Raw genomic sequence first — 23,178 nt, 5'->3', positions numbered from 1 at the left:
GCAAGACTTCACTAAACTTAATGGGCCAGACCAGATGAACAGAGGCAGATTCTGCCTGGTCATTATACACAAAAGGGCTAGGATGGAAGAAGACTTCCTCACTCCCTTTTCATGGCCTTGCATAAAAGGCAAACAAAATTACTATCCTTCCTATAATGATTGGTTTCTTTAGTGCACCAGGAGCACACAGTTTCCTATAGGCAAGGAATAGCTAAGGTGAAGAAGTGGAGCTTGTCTCTGTTCTCCACTTTGCCCCAGTCCACAGAGTAGGGCTAGTCTCATAGGATGCAGTAAGCTGTATCCAGAAAGGGCATATTAGTGGATGTATTTCTGGGGAGTGCAAAAAAGACAGAATGTTGTGTTTGCACTGTGGTGGTACTGCTTCCTTTTTCAGGTTTCATCTCTTTTTACTGACATGCTCTCTGTCATAATCTTCAATATTACATAACTGGTACAGGTTCAACCTCTCTAGTCCAGCATCCTTGGGATTTGACCGGTGCCAAACCAGAGAATTTGCTGAACCATGGGAGGTCAACATTACCAAAACTTCCATTGCTTACTGGGCTCCTAGAAGACATTTAAGGGTAAATTAGCACTAAATAACAGACAACACTAAGAGCCAGGACTGGTGACTGTAAACAAACTTTATGGGACCCCGAGAAAATTGTCCACATGCAGGATCAGGGGACAGCCAGCTAACTGAAATCATGCCAGACCACAGATGTTGCCAGACAAGAGAGTAGCAGACTAGAGAGGTTACATATCCCTGTCATAGGATAATTTTCCACAAGGTCCTCATTGGTTTCATCTGTCAGAAGAAAATCTTTAGTGTCTAATCACTGGTTGGAAAACTGAATTTTTTCCTGCAAGAAAATTTGAGTAAAAATCTTTTAATTTTTGGTAAAAATGAATGACATGAGACATTGTGAATTTGATTAAGATTATATGTTTGTTTTTTAAGCCAAAAACTGAATGCAAATGGCATTTTACATTGAAAAAAATTAACATTTTTCATATGAAATCAATTCAAAATGAGAATTTTTTAAAGAACATTTCTGTAAATTTTTTGTTTTAATTGGTATATGCTGATGAAAAATCTGTTTCAGCAAAACTATATTTTTCAAGACAAATCTTTCATCACAATAAATAAAGTGCAAAACTGACCAGCTGAAATCATTAACCTGTGACAATGTTCCATTCCACTGACTTTCTCTTAATTCACACTCTTACATTTCTGATTGACTGCTTGGCCAAATTGTTTATTGGTAGACACAAGAAAAGGACAATGAAAGGCCTAATAGTAACCATTATTTTGAAGCAAGTTTCTTCATCTTCCTATCAAAGTACGTGATAAGATGTGCCACTATTCCAGTCTGACCCGTGGATTTTGGGTAAAATCATTCACCTTGATTAAACCATCAGGTCCAATGCTGCATAAAGAATGAAATACATATTAAATTCATTGAGGCTCATATTTTCAGTATATGTGTAACAGATAACATAGTACTAATGATAAACATCCCCATCTTCCACCCAATCTCAGCTCCCTGCACTGTTGTCAAACCTCTCTAAATTTGTGCTCTTCGGCCCTGCTCCAACTCCAGTTGAAGTCAATAAAAACACTGGCATGGACTTTAGTGAAAGCTGAATCAGACTTTTTGTCTCTTTCATCCATCCCAGATTATGAATTTTCCCATGTCATTATGTACACTTGGAACAAGATTTTTATTTCATATACGCCATGAGCTAAGTTACAGACAACACTGAGAGCCAGGACTGGTGGTTTTAAACAAACTTTATAGGACCACAGGAAACTTGGCCACATGTAGGATCAAAAATACACCTAACAATCCATGAAGCATTTGCTATAATGACCATTCAACGTTCTGGGCATATTTGTTTATTCTAATAAGCTATATTGCACCATTGTACTTTAGGGGCAAAGTTTCACTTTGTATAAATTATCAAAGTTTCTGTGAAGTCAGTGGAGATATGACAGTTTTGCTAGCTAAGGGTCACCCCCTTAGAGCAGGAGTGGGCAATAAGTGGCCTGTGGGCTGGATGTGGTTTGCCAGGGTTAGCCAGTAGTGGACGCCAGATGCTTTATTTATATCTCTGCAGGTATGGATGCTTGCAGCTCCCGTTGGCTGCAGTATCTTGTTCACACATACTGGAAGCTGTGGGAAGAGGTAGCTCAGCCCATGCCACTTCCCACAGATCCCAGTGGCTGGGAACAATGAACCGTGGCCAATGGGAGCTGCAAGCAGCTGTATTTGTGGGCATGCAGATAAATAAAGCATCTGGCGGACTGGCAGGGGCTAACCTTATTGGCCACCACTGCCTTACAGAGTAAGCTGCCAGGGGCAGGGGCTTGTTACTTGTTTAGTGCTATATAAATAAGAAATAGTAATAATCCTTAGGACTCTGCCACTTGGACTTTCTGCTTTTCTTTGGACTGAAAGAATTTGAGGTTGCAATGACATCTTTCTTTGTCTCCTTTAAAGCATTTAGCACATCTTTTGGTACTATACAATACATAATAGCTGTGTCTACACTTGCATTCCTCTTTCAAAAGAGGCATGCAAATGAAGGAAATTGAAAATGCAAAATAAATACTGATTTACATATCGGGTGCCTCATTTGCATAATCTCTTTTTGAAAGAGTTTCAGAATGCAGTGTAGATAGGGTTCTTTTGAAAGTATACCACATCTTCAAAACAATACTTCCTATTTTGTTTCAGGAAGAAGGGTTCTTTTGAAGATGGGGTTTATTTTTGAAAGAGCCCTATCTACACTGCTTTCTTTCTTCTGAAAGAAGCTCTTTTGAAAAGAGATTACGCAAATGAGGCACCCGATATGTAAATCAGTGCCTCATTTGCATTTTCAATTTCTTTTGTTTCCATGCCTCTTTTGAAAGAGGAATGCAAGTGTAGACACAGCTAATGAGTCCTTCTTTTTCCTGCCTCTTTACTTCCCATTATCGTTGGCTTTTAAAGCTCTCCATAATTACCATTCAGTCCCTCATTTAACAATTCTTTCTCTATGACCTCTACTATTTTCACTTTTTCCTCGTCTGATTCTATCTCTCTATCTTCTGCTTCCCTTTTCTACTATCTCCTTTCCCAGTTTGTTTCTCCATCCTTGCTGCAGTGAAACAGCTATGGCATAAACACATGCCCTGAAGGAAGGAATTTTAGTTACTGACAATTAACAGAGATTTACTTACACTTCCTGTTCAATGTAATTCAGCATTCGGCTGACATGGGATGCTGAAATCTCTCCATCTATTTCAGCAATGTATGTGTAGAGAAATTGGAAAGTGCTAAAAGGAATACGTGGGGGTCCACCGTCATAATCGCTGGATAAAACCTCACATATAATCTTCAGTGTTTTCGCAATAGTCTGTAGGGAAAAGAAAATAAAAGAAGTAAGCCTCATTTTTGGCACTATCCATGGAAAGACTAGAGGCCTGCTTCTCTTGCTACAGAAAGAAAACTGTCATATAGCTACAATAAATCTGTCTGAAAAAGCCATAAAGAATTGAATGAAAAACAACAATATAATGAATAAATGGAGAGGTATACTGAGATCTCTAGGAGCTGGATGAAGGCTTTATTTTATTTAACATTTTTATTAAGGGGAAGACGAGATAAGTACCTGGAGATTGTTTGATGAATAGTACTTTTATCAAAGTGACATTATTCATATGATAAAACAGTACAATTATTTTGCTGGTGACAGTGCAGGCTAGATTCTGTTGTTATCCCAAGCCTTGTGCAAAGACTGATTATTGAGTGGTTGCATTTCAGGAGTAGCCCTACAAGGCATTGAACATTTAAGGTTCATCTCACTCTCTTTTTTCTTGTTATTCAGGCTGGTCAGCACTTTGTTTCTGACTTGTACCAGTAGCAAATTTTGACACTCTCTGTGCTGGCTGGTGCAGTAGGGAATGGACTTAAGGCTTTGCCAATTCCCCTCCCATGCAACTCTGTCTTAGTGAAGAGTAAATGATCATAGGTTATGCACCTGTGCACTTCAACCTTTGGTTTAGTTAATGTAAGAGGTTTTCAAATCCCTCTTACTCCCATGCGTGGTAAATAATGAAGAGGGCAGTTCATTGACACAGAGTTACCTGGATCACTGGGTAAGCTGGTGCCAGCAAACAATGTGTTTCAATGTGACCAAATAGTTACAGGATGGAAAACTGTGGGAAGCAGTGACTGAAAAAGATTTTGTGGTGTGGATGGACACTTAGCTGAGTTTCTAAAAAGGCAAATGATTCTTGGGTGTATAAACAGGGCCAAGGAGATTGGGTATAGTTTGGCACTGGTGTCCACACTGCAAGAAGGATGATGAAAAATTAGAAAAGGCTCAGAGAAGACTTCTGAGAATGATTAGAGCAGTGTTTCCCAATTTTATTTGGCCATGGAACCCTTTAAAACCTGAAAGAATTTTGCAAAACCCCTAATAACAGTCTTATATATGGAGCTGCAAAAGTAGACCACAAATAAGGATAATAATAAAAAACAAATGCTAAACAAGGTCATGAGATCAACTTTTAGTTTTAATTGCACATTTTTAAACATAAAATCATATTTAATGTGTACAAAAATAAATGTGTACAAATCGGTTACAAAATCCATACTTTAAGAGCCTCAATGCATGTGAATACAAGACAGTCCTTAATTAATAATGTCAAACCATGCTTTTTGTAACCCCCTATTTTAAGAACAGTGCATGCACAATGATTTGTACCAGTTGGGAAGTTTAAACTGCTTTCATCCCTGGATTGGCGATCAAACGAGGGCAAGAAAAACACGGTGCCTGGAGATAGGTTCTTAAACACGAAGGAACAATATTTGCATCAACCCTCCACACCCCTCCATATCCCCAGACTTAGCCTCTCTCAGCCCCAAACCCACCCCCAGGCTTAACCCCAAATCCAGTTCCAGGCTTAACCCTTGTCAGCCCCAAATCCACCCAAATACCTTACCCGACATGGCAGATGAATCTACCTCTGCTCCTCCAACTCTAGAGTCCCAAGGGCCTGATGCAAGATGATGCAGGACCCATCTGACCCACCCCTACCAATGGCCGCAAGGCACTGACCAGCAGGGAGCTGCAGAGAAGTGACAGTGGCAGGGAGCTGTGAGTGGCAGAGAGCCACGGTGCGGTGGCGACAGGGAGCCATGAGGGGTATGGAGCTGCAGTGCGGTGGTGGAGGGAGGAAGCTGCAGGGCAGGGAGCCACAGGGGTGGCAGGGCAGGGAGCGGTGGAGAGCTGTGGCCATGGAATCCCTACTGTCACTTTGTGGAACCCTGGGGCTCCATGGAACATCAATGGGGAACCACTGGATTAAAGGACTGGAAAGCATGTCTTTTAGACAACAGTCCTGTAGCACCTTAAAGATTAACAATATTATTTATTAGCTGATGAGCTGTCATGGGACAAACCCACTTTTTCAGATCTGGAGAATAACTGATAACTGAGAGAAAAAGAACTGGTGGAAAAAAACTGAGAGAAAAAAATGAAAGAAAAAAACTGGATGAATCAGCTAAATAGGAGGGAATGAAGATGTGGGGAAGAGGAAAAAAAACTCTGCAAATGTCTATGAAGTTCAGTGGGATATGTGCGGTCACTGTGAATATCAAAGGTGGGGAAATTGTCCTTGTAGTGCATAAGACAATTGAGATCATTGTTCAGTCCATGATGATAGGTATCAAACTAGAAAATCAATTCCAATTCAGATGTCTCCTTCTGTAGTCTGATGTTAAAATCTCTTTGTTTTAAAACACACACCATTAAGTTAACGTTAATAGTGTGTCCTGCCAAGTTGATATGCTCACCAGTTTATGTGTACTCAGATATGTCTTTTACAGAAAGATTGAAGGAGATCAATCCATTTAGCTTAACAAAGAGAAGACTAAGGGTTGACTTGATCACAGCCTATAAGTACCTACATGGAGAATGGAAATCTGATGAGAGAGGACTCTTCAGTTTAGCAGACAAAAGTATACCAAGATCCAGTGGCTGAAAGTTGGAATTAGACAAATTCTGACTGGCAATAAAATGTAAATTTAATAATGAGGGAAACTAACAATTCACATAATTTGCTGAGGACTGTGGTGGATTTTTCCTCCCAATAGATATTTGATCATGACAGTCATACAGTGGATGGTTGGTTGGTACTGTTTTCACAGTGACCGCCCTGCATTCTTTGGCACCTAAATGTCCAATGAAGGAAAGTTGTATTGCACAATGGATGATGGAGAAGTGGGCTCTGGCTTTGAGTGGGTGGGTAGGGAGTAAGCCCTGGCAGCTGAACCCTGCTCCTGGGCTAAAACAGTTGGTGGAGCAGGGTTGGCACGGGCACTCCAACCGGGCTCCCTAGCTGGAGCACTGGGTGGACTGGCAGAGCAGGACAGGTGCTTGGACAGGAGAACCAAGGGGAGCTGCAGGGATGCTTGGATGCAAAGTCAGTGGGCCACAGCCCACTCAGGCCATCCCATGGCTGCAGCCCTGTGATGGACTGATGCATCAATATTTTCCACTGTGTGCCAGACACTAGCCCTAATCTTCTAGAATTGATCTTTTGTAAAAACTCATCTTGAATATTTAAAGTCTTATATATAAATCTATATTTCAACTCTCCTGGCCGTGAATCCTGAAGTTTAAAAAGTATTTCTGAACTGAATTGAACTTATTTTTGAATGCTGTAAAATTATTAGCTGTAATCATGAAGGGACATAAAACATCCTTGAGTTCCTAAGAGCTCTGGTGAAGCTGGGATGGTTATGAACCTTAAATAGGTGGGCATTTATCACTGTAACAGGATAGTCTGCCCAAGGGCTGAAGTGCCTGGTACTAAGCTATCCTGATTACAAGATGAGCCCCACCTGTGAAGAATCTAGTGAGTCAAATATAAGGTCAACCAGAAAACTCAGGGAGGTATGTAGCCAGGTCCATCCCTAGGTGGGTACAGGGCCAGGGCCAACCCCCTGCTGTAGACCCCACCCCTGTTCCACTCATTCCTCCAAGCTGTGCCCCTGCTTTGCTCCCTCCACCAAGAATGTGAGCCAAGGGATTACCAGGTGGTCTGGTATGGGGCAGCAGAAGGGGCGGCCCCCCCAACTCACCATGTCAGTGGAAGCTGGAGCAACCCAGTAGTCTGTACCTCTTCATCCTTCCTTCCTCCCTCTCCTGGCCCACTGCACTTCATTTCACAGTGGCAGCAGGAAGCAGAACACTGTGCAATAGACTGGGAGTGGGTGGCAGGGCAGAAAGCAGTGGAGCAGGCTGCCATGTTGCTTTGGCTCCCACTGCCATGGTGAGTGGTGGAGGACAACTGCTGCTGCCCCACGCCAGCTCTCTCCCACTTCCCTGGTAATCTCCCAGGCTTCTGTTATGGGTCCCCCAAAGACAGGACAGCTCTGGGTGTGGCCAAGAGGGAGTAGCTGAGACTATTTGAGCTCTGGCAGTAAATTCTGAAAAGAGGAGGTTATGTGGAACTGGTGGAAAGAGCAGCTGTGAAGAACAACTGTGGTTCCTGTAGAGCTCTAGCCAGATAAAGCCTCTGAGCGAGAGTTTAACAAGGGAAGTTACTGAGCAAAAAATATTGTTTGGTTTTGGACTTTTGAAATATGTTACAAACTCTACCATAAATCTGGAGAAAACTGTAGGAAAGTGAATGAAAAGGCTTGATCTTAGAGGATTAGTGGAAACTAAGTTCTTACAGGACCTACAAAAAGGGAAAATAGATGTGGAATGACCAAAGAAGCACAAGGGGGTGCTCAGAAGGCAGTTAATGGTTAGAATCATTAAGTCATAAAGCCTTTTGCTGAATATGGAATTATGCACATCATTGATCCTGATATCCAAATACAGTAGCGTTTTTAAGTGTGGCCTAATTCTGATCTCATTAAAGTCAATAAAATTCCACCTTTAGTTCCCACTTCTGCTAACAGTAGAGTACATTAGGACTTATATGAGCAGGTTAGGGTTCATTGATCTTGTATAATTACATAATATGTACGAGACAGCATGATTAATGCCCACGATGTTTTGAACTTTATGAACTGCTGACAATTTTAACGCTCTAGCTTATTTGTCAGTGATTTAACATTATACAGTGCATAGAAGGTTGCAAGTCTTTTGAATCCCACAGGATGGAGCCAGTTGATTGTATAATGACCAGACCTAGACTTATTCTAAGACTGGCATAAGGTTCCTCATTATTTCTTTAAAATAAATTAATGCACATTTATTCTGTTTTACTGAATTGTTGGAAACACCACTGGCATCCCAGGGAAAACTTTATTTAGAGACAGCTCTGCTGATGTGAATGTTTCTCACTGGTAGGGGCACTGGCATGAAAACAGGGATTTCATTGACTCCAATTGTTTGTTGCTCACCTAAAGTAAAAATTTTCTGTGGCATCAAAATTATCTGTACATAACTGAAATCTAATGCTATAATTAAGATATTTATTTCTTTATCAGAAGAAAAAACTGAGGGAACAGAGGAATGCCTAAGAACACATCCCATTTTCATACAAATGTCCATAATGAAACAAAAGAAGACAAGTAAATTAGAGAAAACACAATTTCTAAAGAGAATTATTTCTAAATGGAATTATTTTCAAAATTTGCTATGAGGCAGATTTTGTTTGCGAGACTGACAATCATATTGAACAGAAATGCTATGGATGTATAACTTGTCAAGGTTTCAGTCAGCTCAGTATAAGCACTCTTTTAAATTCAGAGAGTAAGCTGTACTAGTCTATACACTATCAAAACAAAAAGCAGTGCTACTTGACTGCTTTTTCTTTTAAATTCATTGTTTCATGATTCACACATTTATAGCCATAAGGGACCATTATGATCATCTAGTCTGACTGCTAACTACAAGCCATAGACGATCATTCTATAACTTCTACTTCATGGGTGTGTCTACATTAGCTGGCTACTTCGAAGTAGCTGACACAACGATGAAATAGCACGTGTCACGTCTACATGCGCTGTGTGCTATTTCGACGTTGAAATTGACGTTAGGTGGTTAGACATCGAAATCACTATTCCCATCCGAAGATGGGAATAGCGCCCTACTTCGATGTTGAATGTCGAAGTAGGGCATGTGTAGATGATCTGCGTCCCGCTACTTCGAAATAGCGGGGTCCTCCATGGCGGCCATCAGCTGAGAGGTTGAGAGACGCTCTGTTCAGCCCCTGTGGGGCTCTATGGTCACTGCATGCAGCAGCCCTTAGCCCAGGGCTTCTGGCTGCTGCTGCTGCTGCTGCTGCTGCTGCAGCTGGGGGTCCATGATGCATTCACAGGGTCTGCAACCAGCTGTCAGCTCTGTGGATCTCGTGCTGTGCAGGCCAAGTGCGTCTGGGAGGGGCCCTTTAAGTGAGCAGCTTGGGGCTTTGCTGGCCCCTTATTTCGACAGGGAGCGCTTGTGTATGTGGACGCTCTGCATTTCCTTCCGGGGTGGCTCCTTTCAACATTCTCTGTCACTACTTTGACGTTGAATGTCAATTGCACCAGCCCTGGAGGATGTGTAGACGATACTCGTTGAAGTAGCCTATTTCGATGTTCTTATGTCAAAATAGGCTACTTTGACATAGTGTGCTAGTGTAGACGTAGCCCATGTCTATATCTTTTAGAAACTTATCTGATCTTGACTTAAAGACTTCAAATGATGGAGAATCCACCATGTGCATAAGTGTATTGTTCTAAGGCTTACTATGCTTGCTGATAAAAAGGAGGCTTTTCCTAGAGAATACATTCACAATATTAAGAATATACACAATATTAAGAATAGAAATGCATGTGAATAAAAATGTACATTTATTAATGCTTATTTCAAATTATAAGAATCTAAAAGGGCATCTCTCCTAGGCTACGTCTACACTTATGAAAAACTTTGAAATGGCCCGGCTATGGCCAAATTGAAAAATACTAAGGAGGCACTGAAATGAATATTCAGCACCTCATTAGCATGCCACTGGCCACAGCACTTCGAAAGTGTCATGGTTCAGTCGTCTGTGGCTCATCTATACGGGGGTCCTTTTCAAAAGGACCCTGCAAACATCAAAATCCCCTTATTCGTCTCAGCTGACAGGTTGTCTCCACAGTGTTTTGATTAGGCTTAACCATAACAGGAAGATTAGATTTTCAGAACTAAATGATAGCTTCCTGAGTCTATTACAGAAGATGGCCGCTTGCCCTCCATAAAGCAGGGATTGCTAATCTCCATCAGCATTTGACCTTATATCTCCGCTCTGGCCTTCACCAGATAGGAGACTGTGATTCTAGAGGATAGAATGTGGTGTCAGGTTCCTTCCAATACTTTTAGAATCTTAGTCACAGAACTAGTTGCAATTTATAAGGAGTGATAAGAAGATGTTCTACATCCAAGGAAGCAGAGAATGTGATCCACATGTGCATGAATTCTCCTAAAAGAATTATATAATTTTACACACTGGGAGGAATTTATACTGAGAGTGGAGAGAGCGAGAATTAACCAGGTTATCCATTACCTAAAGCAAATCTACTGACTGAAATATTGTGCATCCTATGGTGGAGAAAATGCCTTTTTGCCAACCTCATAATTATGGCCTACATACCTAGACAAATCTTTATGACACAATCAGATAAATTCTATAACTCTGCCGCTGTCATCTAGCTATTTCCCTATTGTTGGAAATCATCTGAAACCAACACAAACATTTATAATGAGGTTCGAAAAGAGGAGCCAGTGGCAGGGAAAATAAATCCAGTTATAAAAGCCTAATAAGGCATTGATTGGTCAGCTGGAGGAGTGATGATAGTCTTTTGCAGAGCCTACTGTGAATGATCTGGTTCCTTGATGTTTGAGGGCAGATGGTCAAAATAAGTCCCTCAGTACAAAAGGGAAGGTGTGTCTAGAACCTAAAGACAAGAGATGTGTTTGCTCCGTGACATGGGTTAAATATCCAGTTGCTCAACCTTCAATTTCAATCCAAAACACAAAATCAAGATTAGCTATGTGAAGAGAGTAAAAAAAAGAATGAAAAAGTATAGGTAAACTTACAACTCCAAGAGAACTGCATGCCAGGGCTAAAAACTTAAGCCATTCAATTTCTTCGGTAAAACGACCAACATTCATAACACTCTCAAATAAGTCTGTTGGGAGATTCAGCACCTTCCACATGTGGGCCAGTTCATCTGCATGGATTATCAATCTGCCAGCCACCTGCAAATAAATACATAGCAATATGCATCAGAAATATCTTTTCCTTTCATTTCCATTTTTGCAATTCTTTACATGGAAATCTCATTAGCCCAAACCCATATTGGCTATGAAATCTGGACAGTCCTGGTGTGGCCTCCGCTGGGGCTTCTCCAGGGATGGAGTGGAGCCACAGAAGCTGAGAGCTCCTCTCTTCTCTCACTCTGGCAGGAAGGAGCCCTCAGTTAACAGCCAGCTGCTGGCCAAAAGGAGCATCTTGATGGGTGCAGGGAGGAGCCCTGGTGCTGTCAGGAGAAAGCAACTAGGGAAAGGGGCCAGACATGAACTAGGCAGTGGAAATGACAAAGGGCCATCCTTAGGCATACAAGTGCATGTGGCTGCATAGGGGCACCCAAAAATTTGATGCCCCAAATTTTTGGGTGCCCTACACAGGTGCATATTTCACATCTGCCTAGGGATGGCCCTGCATGTAAATGTTCTATCTCTATATATTTGCTCTAGCAAGTAAATGAGATGTTTCTTACTCGTTGGTGTAAGACCTTTAAGAGTTCTGGTGTGAGTTCTGCCCAGTTTGACAAAGGTACCCTTTCCGATCGTTCTCTTACAGGAGGTATATCACCACGGGCCACAGCACTAAAGTAACTAGACAGAGAAAGACAGTTAAACTCTTGCTTTCTAAATGCTTTTAACTGATGCATATATTAAACATAATGGTTCATGTCATTTATGCTTAGTAAATAGAAGACAATTGGATTTCAACTATTTGGTGAAGAGGCTTCTGTTTAAGCAGCACTGCTTTTAATCAGATAAATGCTATGCTATCCAACAACTTTCCTTTTCATTCTTGCACATAGGTGGTATTTTGAGGGTCTCCCATTGTAGTCAGCGCTTCTTTCTTTGCATGTCAAATTTTTGGCCCTGATTCAGGAAAGCATTAAAGCACCCGCTTAATTCCATCCCTAGTTAGGGAAGTACTTTAGCATATCTTCAAGAGCATTTCATGAATAAGGGTGCTTTTCTGAATCAGAGCCTTTACATGAAAATCATCACTTAGAGAACCCATACATTTTCCTCATGAGTTTTAGGACAAGTCTGTGATATTACCAAACAGAAGCAAATGTGTTACAATAAAAAAGAACTTTCCTCCTTATAAAATATTAATGGGTGTACAATATAAATCTTTTTTCTCTTTAATAGTGATCAGCACGATATTCAAGCTGCTTTATTGTTGCACCAAAGTAAACAGTATTCTGGAAACAATACAAATTGGCTTAAGCTATAATACAGTGGTGTCCAGCATTATTACACAGGAGGGACACATACACTAAGGACAACCTATATATTTCAATGAGATTTAAAGTCACCTGTATTGATTTATATTTTAAGTTCTGCACGTTTTGTAGGTACTTACATTGGTTCTATGAACAGAATAATACATGCCTATCCTGTATTATATTGAGAGAGGTGCAAGGCAACAGGGCTATTATATTCTTAAAAAAATAAAATCTTGTGGTTCAGTCTATTTATCAAAAGTAATTAGTTTTTTTTACTTAGGTAAGGTAAACACTTTATCTATCATCCACATATGTCAATATCAGCTGAGGGAGTTGACAGTTCAGAATAGGCATGTTCATTAGATAAAATACACATCAAATTGATTTAAATGCTTCTGTCACTCCTTGCACTAAGTTAGCCTGGGAAAAACTCCTTGTGGAGTAATTCAGTCCCCATAGCACAGGGGTTCTTAACCTGTGGAGTGTGCCTCCCCAGGGGAGGTGTGAGGTGCCTCCCAGAAAATTTATCGCAATTGCTTTCTCATTGTATACAATTCTAAAGTTTAGAATTCTTTATAATTAATATTATGAATTAAAATTATTAACATTAATTGCTTATTAATTAAATATAGGGGAACTTGGGGTGAGATCGGCTACTTAAGAGAATAATGTCTGCTTTCACCGTTAGAGCTATTTGACCATATTCCACCACACTGCTTTAAACTGGTATGACAGAAACTAACATCTTGCTAACAGTGTTATATTTTGATTGGCTGATGCAACAAGAGGTGATATTTTTTAACTCAAGGTTGACACTTTTAAAAAATTAGATCAGACACAATATTGAGCCTTTGTAGAGTTACTGCAATCTTCACACACATCCCACGCCTTGATTACACCTGTTCAAGGTCAGGCATACCGCTTTATCTTGCATTGTGCCATATTGTATACTTTGCCCGCATGCACTGGTTCAGTTAGCAGTCTGTCTTTGGTGCAAGTAGTTGTTTTTGCATTTAACTCTACCACGATCAATAGTTTAGTTTACATTTTTGTGTCCCCTCAAGAAGACGAAAAATGTCAAAGAAAAGGAAATACAGTGAGGATTATGTGAAATTTGGGTTCAAGTACTGTCTTGACTGCGATGGAACTGAAAAACCTCAGTACTTTTTATGTGCAAAAGTTCTCTGCAATGATAACATAAGGCCTGCCAAACTCCGACAGCATTTAGCAAATGTGCACCCAGGAAATTTTGGAGACTCACTGGAGTGGCTGAAGCAGAAGAAAGCTCGGTTCCGTCGATCAGGCACTTTACCCAAGTTGGGTTTTGGAGCTACTCAGAAGCCACTTGTCGCAACTTTTGGACGAACAGGTAGCTGAGATAGATATTTAAATGAGTCGCGTGCAAGGAGGGTGTAAACCTCCTGTTCACAGGCCCCAGGACACAGACAGAACCCTGCTACGATTCCCAGGTGGGAGAGTGCCATCCCGGTACGCACAGAACCACCCAAGCCACCCAGGGGGAAGAGGCTGGCAGAGGAGACGAGACCAGGGCAAGGAATAACAGTGAAACAAAGTAGTTGTATTTTATTAAGAGCCAATTGTTAACGCAACAAGCAATAATATGCCTAACACTAATTACTATGCTATATTAATTCTAACACTAGCTAACTATGCTATACTAATAACTAATACTAACTAACTATGCTATATTAATAACGACTAACTATGCAGGACGCTATTCCCCGGACTGCCTCCGGAGAGGGGCCAGAAGATTAGCGGTGTCCTGGGCTTTCTTGAGGAAGGGGCGCCACTCCCAACCCCCAGCTGGATACCAAGGGACAGCATGCCACCCCTGACCCCGAAGAGGATCAAGCTATTGATTCCCCCTGGGTCCATCGACGGGGGAATACACTTACGCTCCCTGGTGGCGTTTGCTCACTGAGGTAGAATACCCTCCATCGTTGGACCAAGTAACCTTCCCCCCCCGGGTAGCCACCGCTCACCAGAGGAGGAGAGAAAAAGGGACAAGGGAAGTTCTTAACTTAACTTAACACTACTATCTTAACACTACTATTGTAATATTAATTTAACTCCAATACTAACTAAATATAGCCAACTATAAAGTCAATAGTTGCAAGTTTTACTTATTGTACTAATATTAAATATACTAGTAGCACTTCTAATCATTAATCAACAATTACTAACTCTCCAATGTTACATGTACTTAATAACAATCCTAATTATCAATGACAATTAACAATTAAATGTGCTGGGTTCCGATGCCCCAGGTAAGTGGCCCTTTAAATGTATGCAAAGTCAGCGGTGGCAAGATTAAAAGGCTGCGGGTAAACCCGCAGGCCTAGCCAAGAAGTTACGTGTTAGTCCAGTGTCAGTCCGGTGGCGTCCAGTCCAGTAGTCATGTCTTGTGGGTTGTCATTAATAAGTAGTGGTGTAGATGGGTGACAAGATGGCGGAACCATGGATGCAGCAGTGGCAGAGATGTTAAAGATGGCGACCTCAGAGTTCCATGACCGGGTACACAGTACCCACAGTGAGGTGGGCCAGTTCGCCACCCGGTCACTTCCCCGCTGAGGCCGCTTGCTGCTCCCTGCTGGCGACGCTGTTGCAACGGCAGGCTTGGGCTGCTAGGTGACGCGGCTGCAATGACAAGGCAGCTCTGTCATGGTGAGACACGCAAGTGATTTCAGCAAGGAAAGCGCGCTCAGTGATTTCACTTAGTATTCTAACATGATTCGGGTGGAGCCACTTGGGGGCGCTGCTGGGGAGCAGTGCTGGGGAGCGCCGGCGCTTCACTCCTTAGAGCAGGCCTGAGGGGACAGTGGACGCTGCCCGGGGCAGCCAACACTTCCCTATGCAGGGGTACAGAATCCTTGCCTGTAACACCCAAGGGCCCGAGAATGCCGGGTCCAGCCCGACTTATATACACAAGGTCCGTACATAATTCATAAAGTGATTTGAATATTCATGATGGAATTGTCCCTCAGGTGAGGTTTTCAATTAGGTCCTCCTGGGCATGGAAAGGCCTGGAAGTTTTCCCCTTCGCCCAGTTGGAGGCCTGGATTTCAAATACCTGATTCATGAATTATTCATGAGTTCAGGTTACCGGGGGAGCTAACTGACAAAAAGTGACCGTTGGTGCTGCTGCTAAATGGCAACCTGTGACACTTTGGATTTTTCATGTGCCTGCACTGATTTTACATAGCCAAAGGCTTGTATTCCCTGGCCCACAGGGACGATTATGCCCAGGGATGGTAAAAATCCCTGACACCACTCCTTGAGGCCTCCTACAAAGTGGCATATCTCATTGCAAAGAACAAAAAGCCTCACACAATCAGTGAGACTCTGATGAAGACTTGTGCCCTTCAAATGGTTGAAGTTGTTCTTGGAAAGCAACAGAAGAAACAGATTGCTGAAATACCTCTGTCAAACGACATCATCAGCTGTCAAATTTTGGATATGTCATCTGATGTTTTGGATCACTCATGGAGGAACTCAAGAAAGTGACTCTGCCCTTTGGACTTCAATTGGATGAAAGTACTGATGAGGCTTAATGCAGTCAACTCTTGGCTTTTGTGAGACATGCCACTGAAATGTGAATCAAAGAAGAGTTTTTGTTCTGTGAACGCCTGTTGGCTACCCCAAAAGCTGCTTATGTGTATGAGCTAATCGACGAGTTCTTTTCAAAAAATGGACTGGACTGGAAGGGGAAATTGGGCTTCATTTGTACTGATCATGCAGCTTCCATGCTGGGAAAGAAATCTGGCTTTGGAGCTTTGGTGCAGGTGGAGGCCCCACAGATGGAGATCATCCACTGTTTTCTACATCGTCATGCATTGGTGTCAAAAAATCTTTCTCCAAGACTGAAATCAGCCATGGATACTACTGTTCAAGCAGTAAACTTCATCTGGTCTTGATCTTTGAACCACAGACTCTTCAAAATATTCTGCGAAGAAGTTGGAGCTGCTCATGAAGTATTGTTATATCACACAGAAGTACACTGGCTTTCACATGGAAGAGTCGTCACCCATGTTATGGAAATTAGAACTGAGATAGTCATATTTCTTTGAGAAAAGGAAAACAAACTGTGAAGAGTTTGAAACCCAAGGTTTCATTGTGTCATTGGCCTGTCTTGCAGATATATTCTCGCAATTGAATGACCTCAACATTTCACTTCAAGGGTCACAAGTGACTGTTCTGGATGCAAACGAGAAGATTGCTGCCTTCCAGCAAAAACTGGCTGTTTGGAAGAGACGCCTGGTGAAGAACAATTATGCACATTTTCCTACTCTGGAAAATGTTCTTCTCTCTGGAGAGGGTTTGTTAGAGACAGTCCCAGATTGGATTCAAGGCCATATTTTGAGGCATCTGGAAAATCTCATGGACTCTTTTTGATAATTACTTTGTTAAAGATGAATTGAAAAAGGATGAGTGGATTCAAAATCCTTTCACCTTTAATTTGGACTCGATGGATGGTGCTGACATGCAGAAGGACGACCTCATCAATTTGCAGAGCAAAGCTTTGCTGAAGCAAGGATTCTCCAATCAAAATCCTGATCAATTTTGGTGCTCTTAAAGAGCTGCTGACCCAGTTTTGGCAAAGAAAGCTCTTTCAGCCTTGATCCCATTTGCAATAACCTATCTCTGCAAATCTGGATTTTCAACTTTGGTCAGTGTGAAGACAAAGGCTAGGAATTGGTTGGATGCCAGGCATTATATGCTCCTAGCACTGTCCAAGACTGTCCTTCGAACTTCTGTCCTTACTGACCAAAAGCAGCAACAGCCATCACATTAAAGTGGTCCTGAAGAACTTTTTACTTTATTTATTTTTATATTTTTTTGTGTACGTGAGGAATTGGCTAGAAATAAAATCCCTTTATCATCTTAATTATGTATTGATTGGTTCATTGATTAATTTGGGGAAGGACAGGAGGTGTAAACATTAAGTTCACTTTCAAGGGAGGCGTGAGGGCAAAAAGGTTAAGAACCCCTGCCATAGCATTTAAACTTGAAACAGGAAAATAAGATTAAACAGCATAAACAAAAAACGCTACACCTTGTAATCTATGGGATTTACGAACAATGTATGATATCTGTTTTTTTAAAAACATACAATTGGAGGCATGCATCTCTTAGAACTGGAAGGGACCTTGGGAGGCCATTCCCACCCTCTTAGCAGGACCAAGCATCATCTGTGATATCTATTTGCCCCAATCCCTAAATGGTCTCCTCAAGGATTAAACTGACAACCCTGGGTTTAGCAGGCCAATGCTCAAACCATTGAGTAATCCCTCTGCTGTTCTGGGGGAAGGGGGTACTTCAAATCAGGACACTCACTAAGTTAATGATCATAAGAGAGTTGTCCCACACTAAAAAATGGGAGGAGGGATTTCAAAGATACGAGGCCATAGCCTGACCTGGTGTAAATCAGCATAGCTGCATCAATTTAAATGGAGCTCAGATGATTTATACCAGATTGGCATATAATCCATTTAATAATAATAATAATAATAATAATAATAATAATAATAATAAAAGAACTAGCACCATAGATAAATGATGATAAATCTTGTAATAATTTTAGATATATACTTTACTCACAGTGCACTTGGATAGGAAAGAGTTTTGAGTGGTACAGATCAATGTTTCTAAAATACCTATAATTTATTAAATTGCTGAATTTGGCCAGGGCCTCACTCTTTAGAGAAATTTCATTTTAAAACTCTCAATTCAAGGTGGCAACTGTACATCTGGAAATGTACAGTAATCATCAGCATCTTAATCTTTGGCTAGGTTAAATTAATAGTGTGCTAGCTGTAAAGACATTTGAAATAACCAGATCTCCAGCCATAGTAAGGGGAAGATAAGGATGTGTCTCTTACAAATATTAACTCTGGAGCACAATACAAGCCAAATCTTGAATGGAAATAACATCTGCAATTCTCACTGACTTTGCAGTCTTGTGGGTACTTAGTAGATCTCAAAAGCTTTTGTGCTGCAGTGGTTAGTTCTTTAAATATGTGTAGCTCCAAATGCTACACCCACTGAGGTTGACTTCAGTGGATAGATCCCTTAGTGACATGCATAAATCTTTTATAGCTGTTGGTTGATTTTTAAAGTATTTATTAGGAAAAATGAACATACTCAGATGCCCATTGAAGCAGATCTGGAGGCTGGGTTCGAATAGCGGCTTTTGTAAACTGTTTCAGAAGTTCTGGCAGTTCTGGAGGGATGCATATTTGTTTATCTGTATACGGCATAATTACTGCACCTATGGGGGAAAATAATAGATTTGTAATATATGCTGTCTATGCTGGAAATGTGTTTAAAATAAGCAATAAAGTCATATTAAGACAGCAACTGACACATTTGGACAGGTCTGTTTTAATTTGTGAAATGTTTTGGTGTCTCAATTTGTTAGATGTATATCTGTAGACTCTGTGAACAGTTTCAGAAAAAATAAGGCACTGTACTCTACATGTTATAAAACCAAACAAAAAGAAAATAGATTTCTGTAGGTGAAAACATTACTATTGACTTTTCTTCTCTGATAATTTCTGCCAATTTTGGTTTATAGTCATATCTAAGGAAGTACAGTATATTATTTACAGTAAATATTCTATGTACTACAGGTTGAACCTCTCTCATCCAGCACCCTTGGAACCTGATTGGTGTTGAATGAGAGAATTTGTTGTGCCACCGGAAGTCAACATTGTTCAGCAGCATTATCAGCACTTCCACTACTTACTGGACATTTAGGATAAACAACAGCTAAATAACACCATAGAACACTGAGGCTGTGTCTACACATGCCCCTCCCTTTCGGAAGGGGCATGCAAAAGACATGGATCGGAGCTGGTTAATGAGGTGCTGATATGACTGTTCAGCATCTCATTAGCATAATGATGGCCAGTTGCACTTCAAAAGTGCTGCTTTCAAAATGCAGACTGGCTGTGTAGATATGGGTGCTTTGAAATAAACCCCAGACTTCGAAATTCCCTTATGCCCAATCTAGGACCAGCAGGTTAGAGGAGAATAGGTAGGGTGGGTAACTCAGTTGTTATTGCTAAAGTAGCTTCTAGCGCTAAGAAGAGTAGAAGAAGCAGAGAGCTGAGGAACAAAAACAAGAAAGTGACCTGGATAACTTAGGTCACATTGCATGACTATAAAAAGCTTAGAGGATTTGGCAGAGCAATAATGTTTATTATGACAGCATATAAGGACAAGCATTCTGTTTTTTATGTGACCCGTTTAAAGAATGGCAGGCTGCAGGCAACAGATTCCACTTGCAGATTTCAGTGGTGGAGATTTACATTCCAGTCCTTGTTTAGTTTAAGGAGAGAGCTGTGCGAAGTGTCAGAAAGAATCAAGAAAAAGGAGGAGAAGAAAACAGACAGGGAAATCATGAGCTCCCCAGACTGTGGCCCCACCCACACTTCACCCTTGCTTTGTCCCAAATTCTACCCCCACTCTGTTCAGGTCCCACTCGCTTCCTTCCTCTTTTCCTTCCCCCTTTCTGCTCACCCCTTCCAGCCAAATCCTACCCCCCAAATGTAGCAAATGACATTTTAAAAAACACACTCTTCTATGACCTGCACTCAGGTATAGGCAGGACTTAGGTGGAAGTTGTGGGGATGAGGGGTAGCCTCCCCAGCCAGCCCTTCAGCACAACCCTTCGGTACCTCCCATGGCTCCAGTGCTGATTTACAGCGCCCCAGTGTTTGGCTGCCACTGCAGTAGGAGCAGCTCAGAGCCCTAGGCCTTTTTAAATTGTCAGACCTTGAGCCACTTGCCTCTTTGCCCATCCTCCTGTCGGCAGGACTGGTTGTCCCCTTGAAGTGAGAAAGATTACTGCAGGAATGGACAAAAAGAGCAGGAAGACTTTGGAAGCAAGATTTTTGTACTATAGTAATTAAAGTTTAAATGTGTATTTTAACTAAGGGTGATTTTTGAAGAATTTATTTTAAAAAACTGTATGTCTTATGACCCAAGCATCTAAGGCTAAGGATGAATACTCAGACTGTACATCTAAAAATCTGTGGAAGGATTTTTTAGATATGTGATTTTTATAATCTATGGCAACAAACTAATGAAATATTTAAAGCAATTTTGAAATTGGGGCCTGTAGACTCACAGGTTCTGAGTAAATATTGCAGTAATGCACAAACTATTTTAGTCAGTAAATTCAGAAGCTGATCATATATACCTCCAGGTTGGCAAATGCTTGTTAAATGGCTTCACTGCCCCTTAATGGCTTTCTGAACAGTTTTACTGTTATGCTAATAGGTCTGGCAAGCTGAACTTTTCACTTTTGAGTTTCCAGATCCCCTCCAGAGGACAACTCACCAGGCTGAAACAGCTTGCAATGGGAGCCTTCTGAAATAGTCAGAAAAGGCTAGAAAGAGCCAAGAGGTCGGGCACGAAAGATCCTAACCCTCTACCCACAAATTCATTTATATTAGTGGTTTTCTTTGGCAGGGTGTAGTGGAGCTAAATGTTGCGCCTCCACTGAGAGGCACTGCAGCCAAATGCAATGTATTTACCTTGTACACATCCAGGGCTTTGCCTGAAAAAAGAGATAATTATCTTTCAGGCTTCATCCACAAACCTACAACTATCCACTTACGTGTCAAAGTGAGTCCTCACCTTTCTTTCTTGTCTGCTTTCATCAGCAGTGCAAGGGTTAACAATATTGACTATTCAGTTGTCATCATTATGATTCAGAGTTAACATCTCATTGCTATGAATTCACACCTCTGAAAGATATTAAAGGCTGAGTGCAGACTTGATATTTCCTACTAAGTACACTGCAAGATTTTCTTCATAAAAAATGAAGTCTGACTATCTAGTGCTTGATTCCAGTACTCGAGATTTATTCTGATGTAAAGGTATGTCTACATTTGTAGTACTCTGATTCAGCATAGATGCTACCTATAGCATAGGCAATATTCCTCCCTGAGAGAGGTAAATAGGTCAGTGGAAGAATTCTTCAGTCAACCTAGCTCTGTTAACACAGGGGGGATTAGGTCAGTATAATTTTGTTTGTCCGTATTGAGGGTTTTTCATGCCCTGAGAGACAGAGCTATGATGTAAGTTTCCAGAATAAGCCAGGTAATATAAAAATGAATTAGGCCCTTACTTTTGTTTTTCTCTAGCTTAGATTCTGACAGTGGGGGAGAGGAGAGACAGAATCTCATTGAGCCTTTTAACTAAATGATATATGCTATAATTCTTGAATGTTTAACTCCATCATCCTTGCTAACAAAGGTACCAAGTATGTGGCATGGAAGGCACTTAATGGCTGTTCTGTATATCTAGTATATTCTCTCTGCTTTGCCAACATTTCTGCAGAAATACAAAACTTGAAAAATTCCCCAAAAATTTAACAATTTTTTAGTGTCTCTTATCTGTGAAATCTGAGAGCATCATTTCATTGCCCATCTTCCATTTTCCCTGAAGTATGAAAAAAGGGGTCTGATCCTGCAGTCGTTTCTTAAGAACACACCCTTAAGGGTAGCTTCTCAGCTGGTGCAAATAGGCATAACTCCTTTTTATCTTCAGTAGAGCTATGCTGAGAAACTGGCTCTGTGGGCCTAATGTGGTGAGTGGGAGTTCCACCTGAGTTGGGACTGTGGGATCAGGCCTTAACAAGGTTCAAGAGTATTTTTTCCAACTGAAGTTATTGGAAGTCTTTCTATTGACTTCAACAGGCTTTTGATAAGGCTTTTGCGGAGTAATAACATAGCATACATACAACGGTCTATGGCAACTCCAGTGAAATTATACAGTTTTAAGTGACTGGAAAACAGGCAGGACCCAGACATATCACTCTCTAGGACTGACACTACACCAAGAGATATTGTAATTAGCAATATGGAGATAAAATGCTGCCCTGATCCTAAATTATTAGTTGAAGAAGTAAAGAGCATCAAACCAGCAGTCTGCTCACCTATTATTTTTTTATCATTTGAGGAAAGAAATTTAATAAATTCTTTGCAAAAAGAATTAACACAATTTTTTCTCTACAATGAAGTACTTTCCAACCTGGGTCCTAAATACTGGGGAAGAGCTCTATATTTTTATTTACTAGTCTTCACACCATGTTTTCTACACACCTCCTTTCTTCTGTCTATATCCTCTATAATAATTCTTGAGTAAAAATTCATGTAATTTTTCTCACTCCCACTTGTGGGACAGGCATTTAGAGAATGTGGTAGTTTGCTCCTTATCAACTTTCCCTAAAATCTTGGGTACCCTACTACCAACCTACCCCTGTCCAAATCAGTGGCTACAGTCCTGCCCAGCACAACTGTGAGAGAGCTTTTACCATCTGAAGGCTGTCTGGTTTCTGATGCGAAATGAATTTCACAATCTCGTTTCTCTTTCAACTGAAGATGTGTCCAAATTGTACTAATTGGTACCTTTTGTGACCTGCTCAACAGAGAAGACAAGATATACGCAAGCCTTGAAACAGGTCTCTCCAGGCAAGGAGTGAGACGCATTGTTGGTGTTGAATGTGAAAGACTGAATTCTTATATCAATAAAAACATAAGAATGGCCATATGGAGTCAGACCATTGGTTGGTGCTGCAGGCTTCAGAAGGAATGAAAAGAACAGAGCAGTTATCAAGTTATACACCCTCTGTTGTCCCATCCCA

General features: G+C 41.1%; 1 protein-coding gene across 1 annotated transcript; it reads right to left on the bottom strand.

Annotated features, from left to right (window-relative positions):
* Positions 1–1,363: 1,363 nt before the first annotated feature.
* On the bottom strand, positions 1,364–18,781 carry LOC142017104 (ropporin-1). Its single transcript, XM_075001755.1, has 5 exons — positions 18,666–18,781; positions 11,754–11,871; positions 11,071–11,232; positions 3,227–3,402; positions 1,364–1,430 (listed from the first exon to the last, which is right to left on the bottom strand). The coding sequence occupies exons 1-5, from the start codon at positions 18,779–18,781 to the stop codon at positions 1,364–1,366; spliced, it is 639 nt and encodes a 212-aa protein (XP_074857856.1).
* Positions 18,782–23,178: the final 4,397 nt, after the last annotated feature.

Source organism: Carettochelys insculpta, chromosome 8 (assembly GCF_033958435.1).
Source record: "Carettochelys insculpta isolate YL-2023 chromosome 8, ASM3395843v1, whole genome shotgun sequence".
Taxonomy (NCBI): domain Eukaryota; kingdom Metazoa; phylum Chordata; order Testudines; family Carettochelyidae; genus Carettochelys; species Carettochelys insculpta.
Note: the sequence above shows the minus strand (reverse complement) of the source record. Positions and strands in the feature narration are given on the sequence as shown.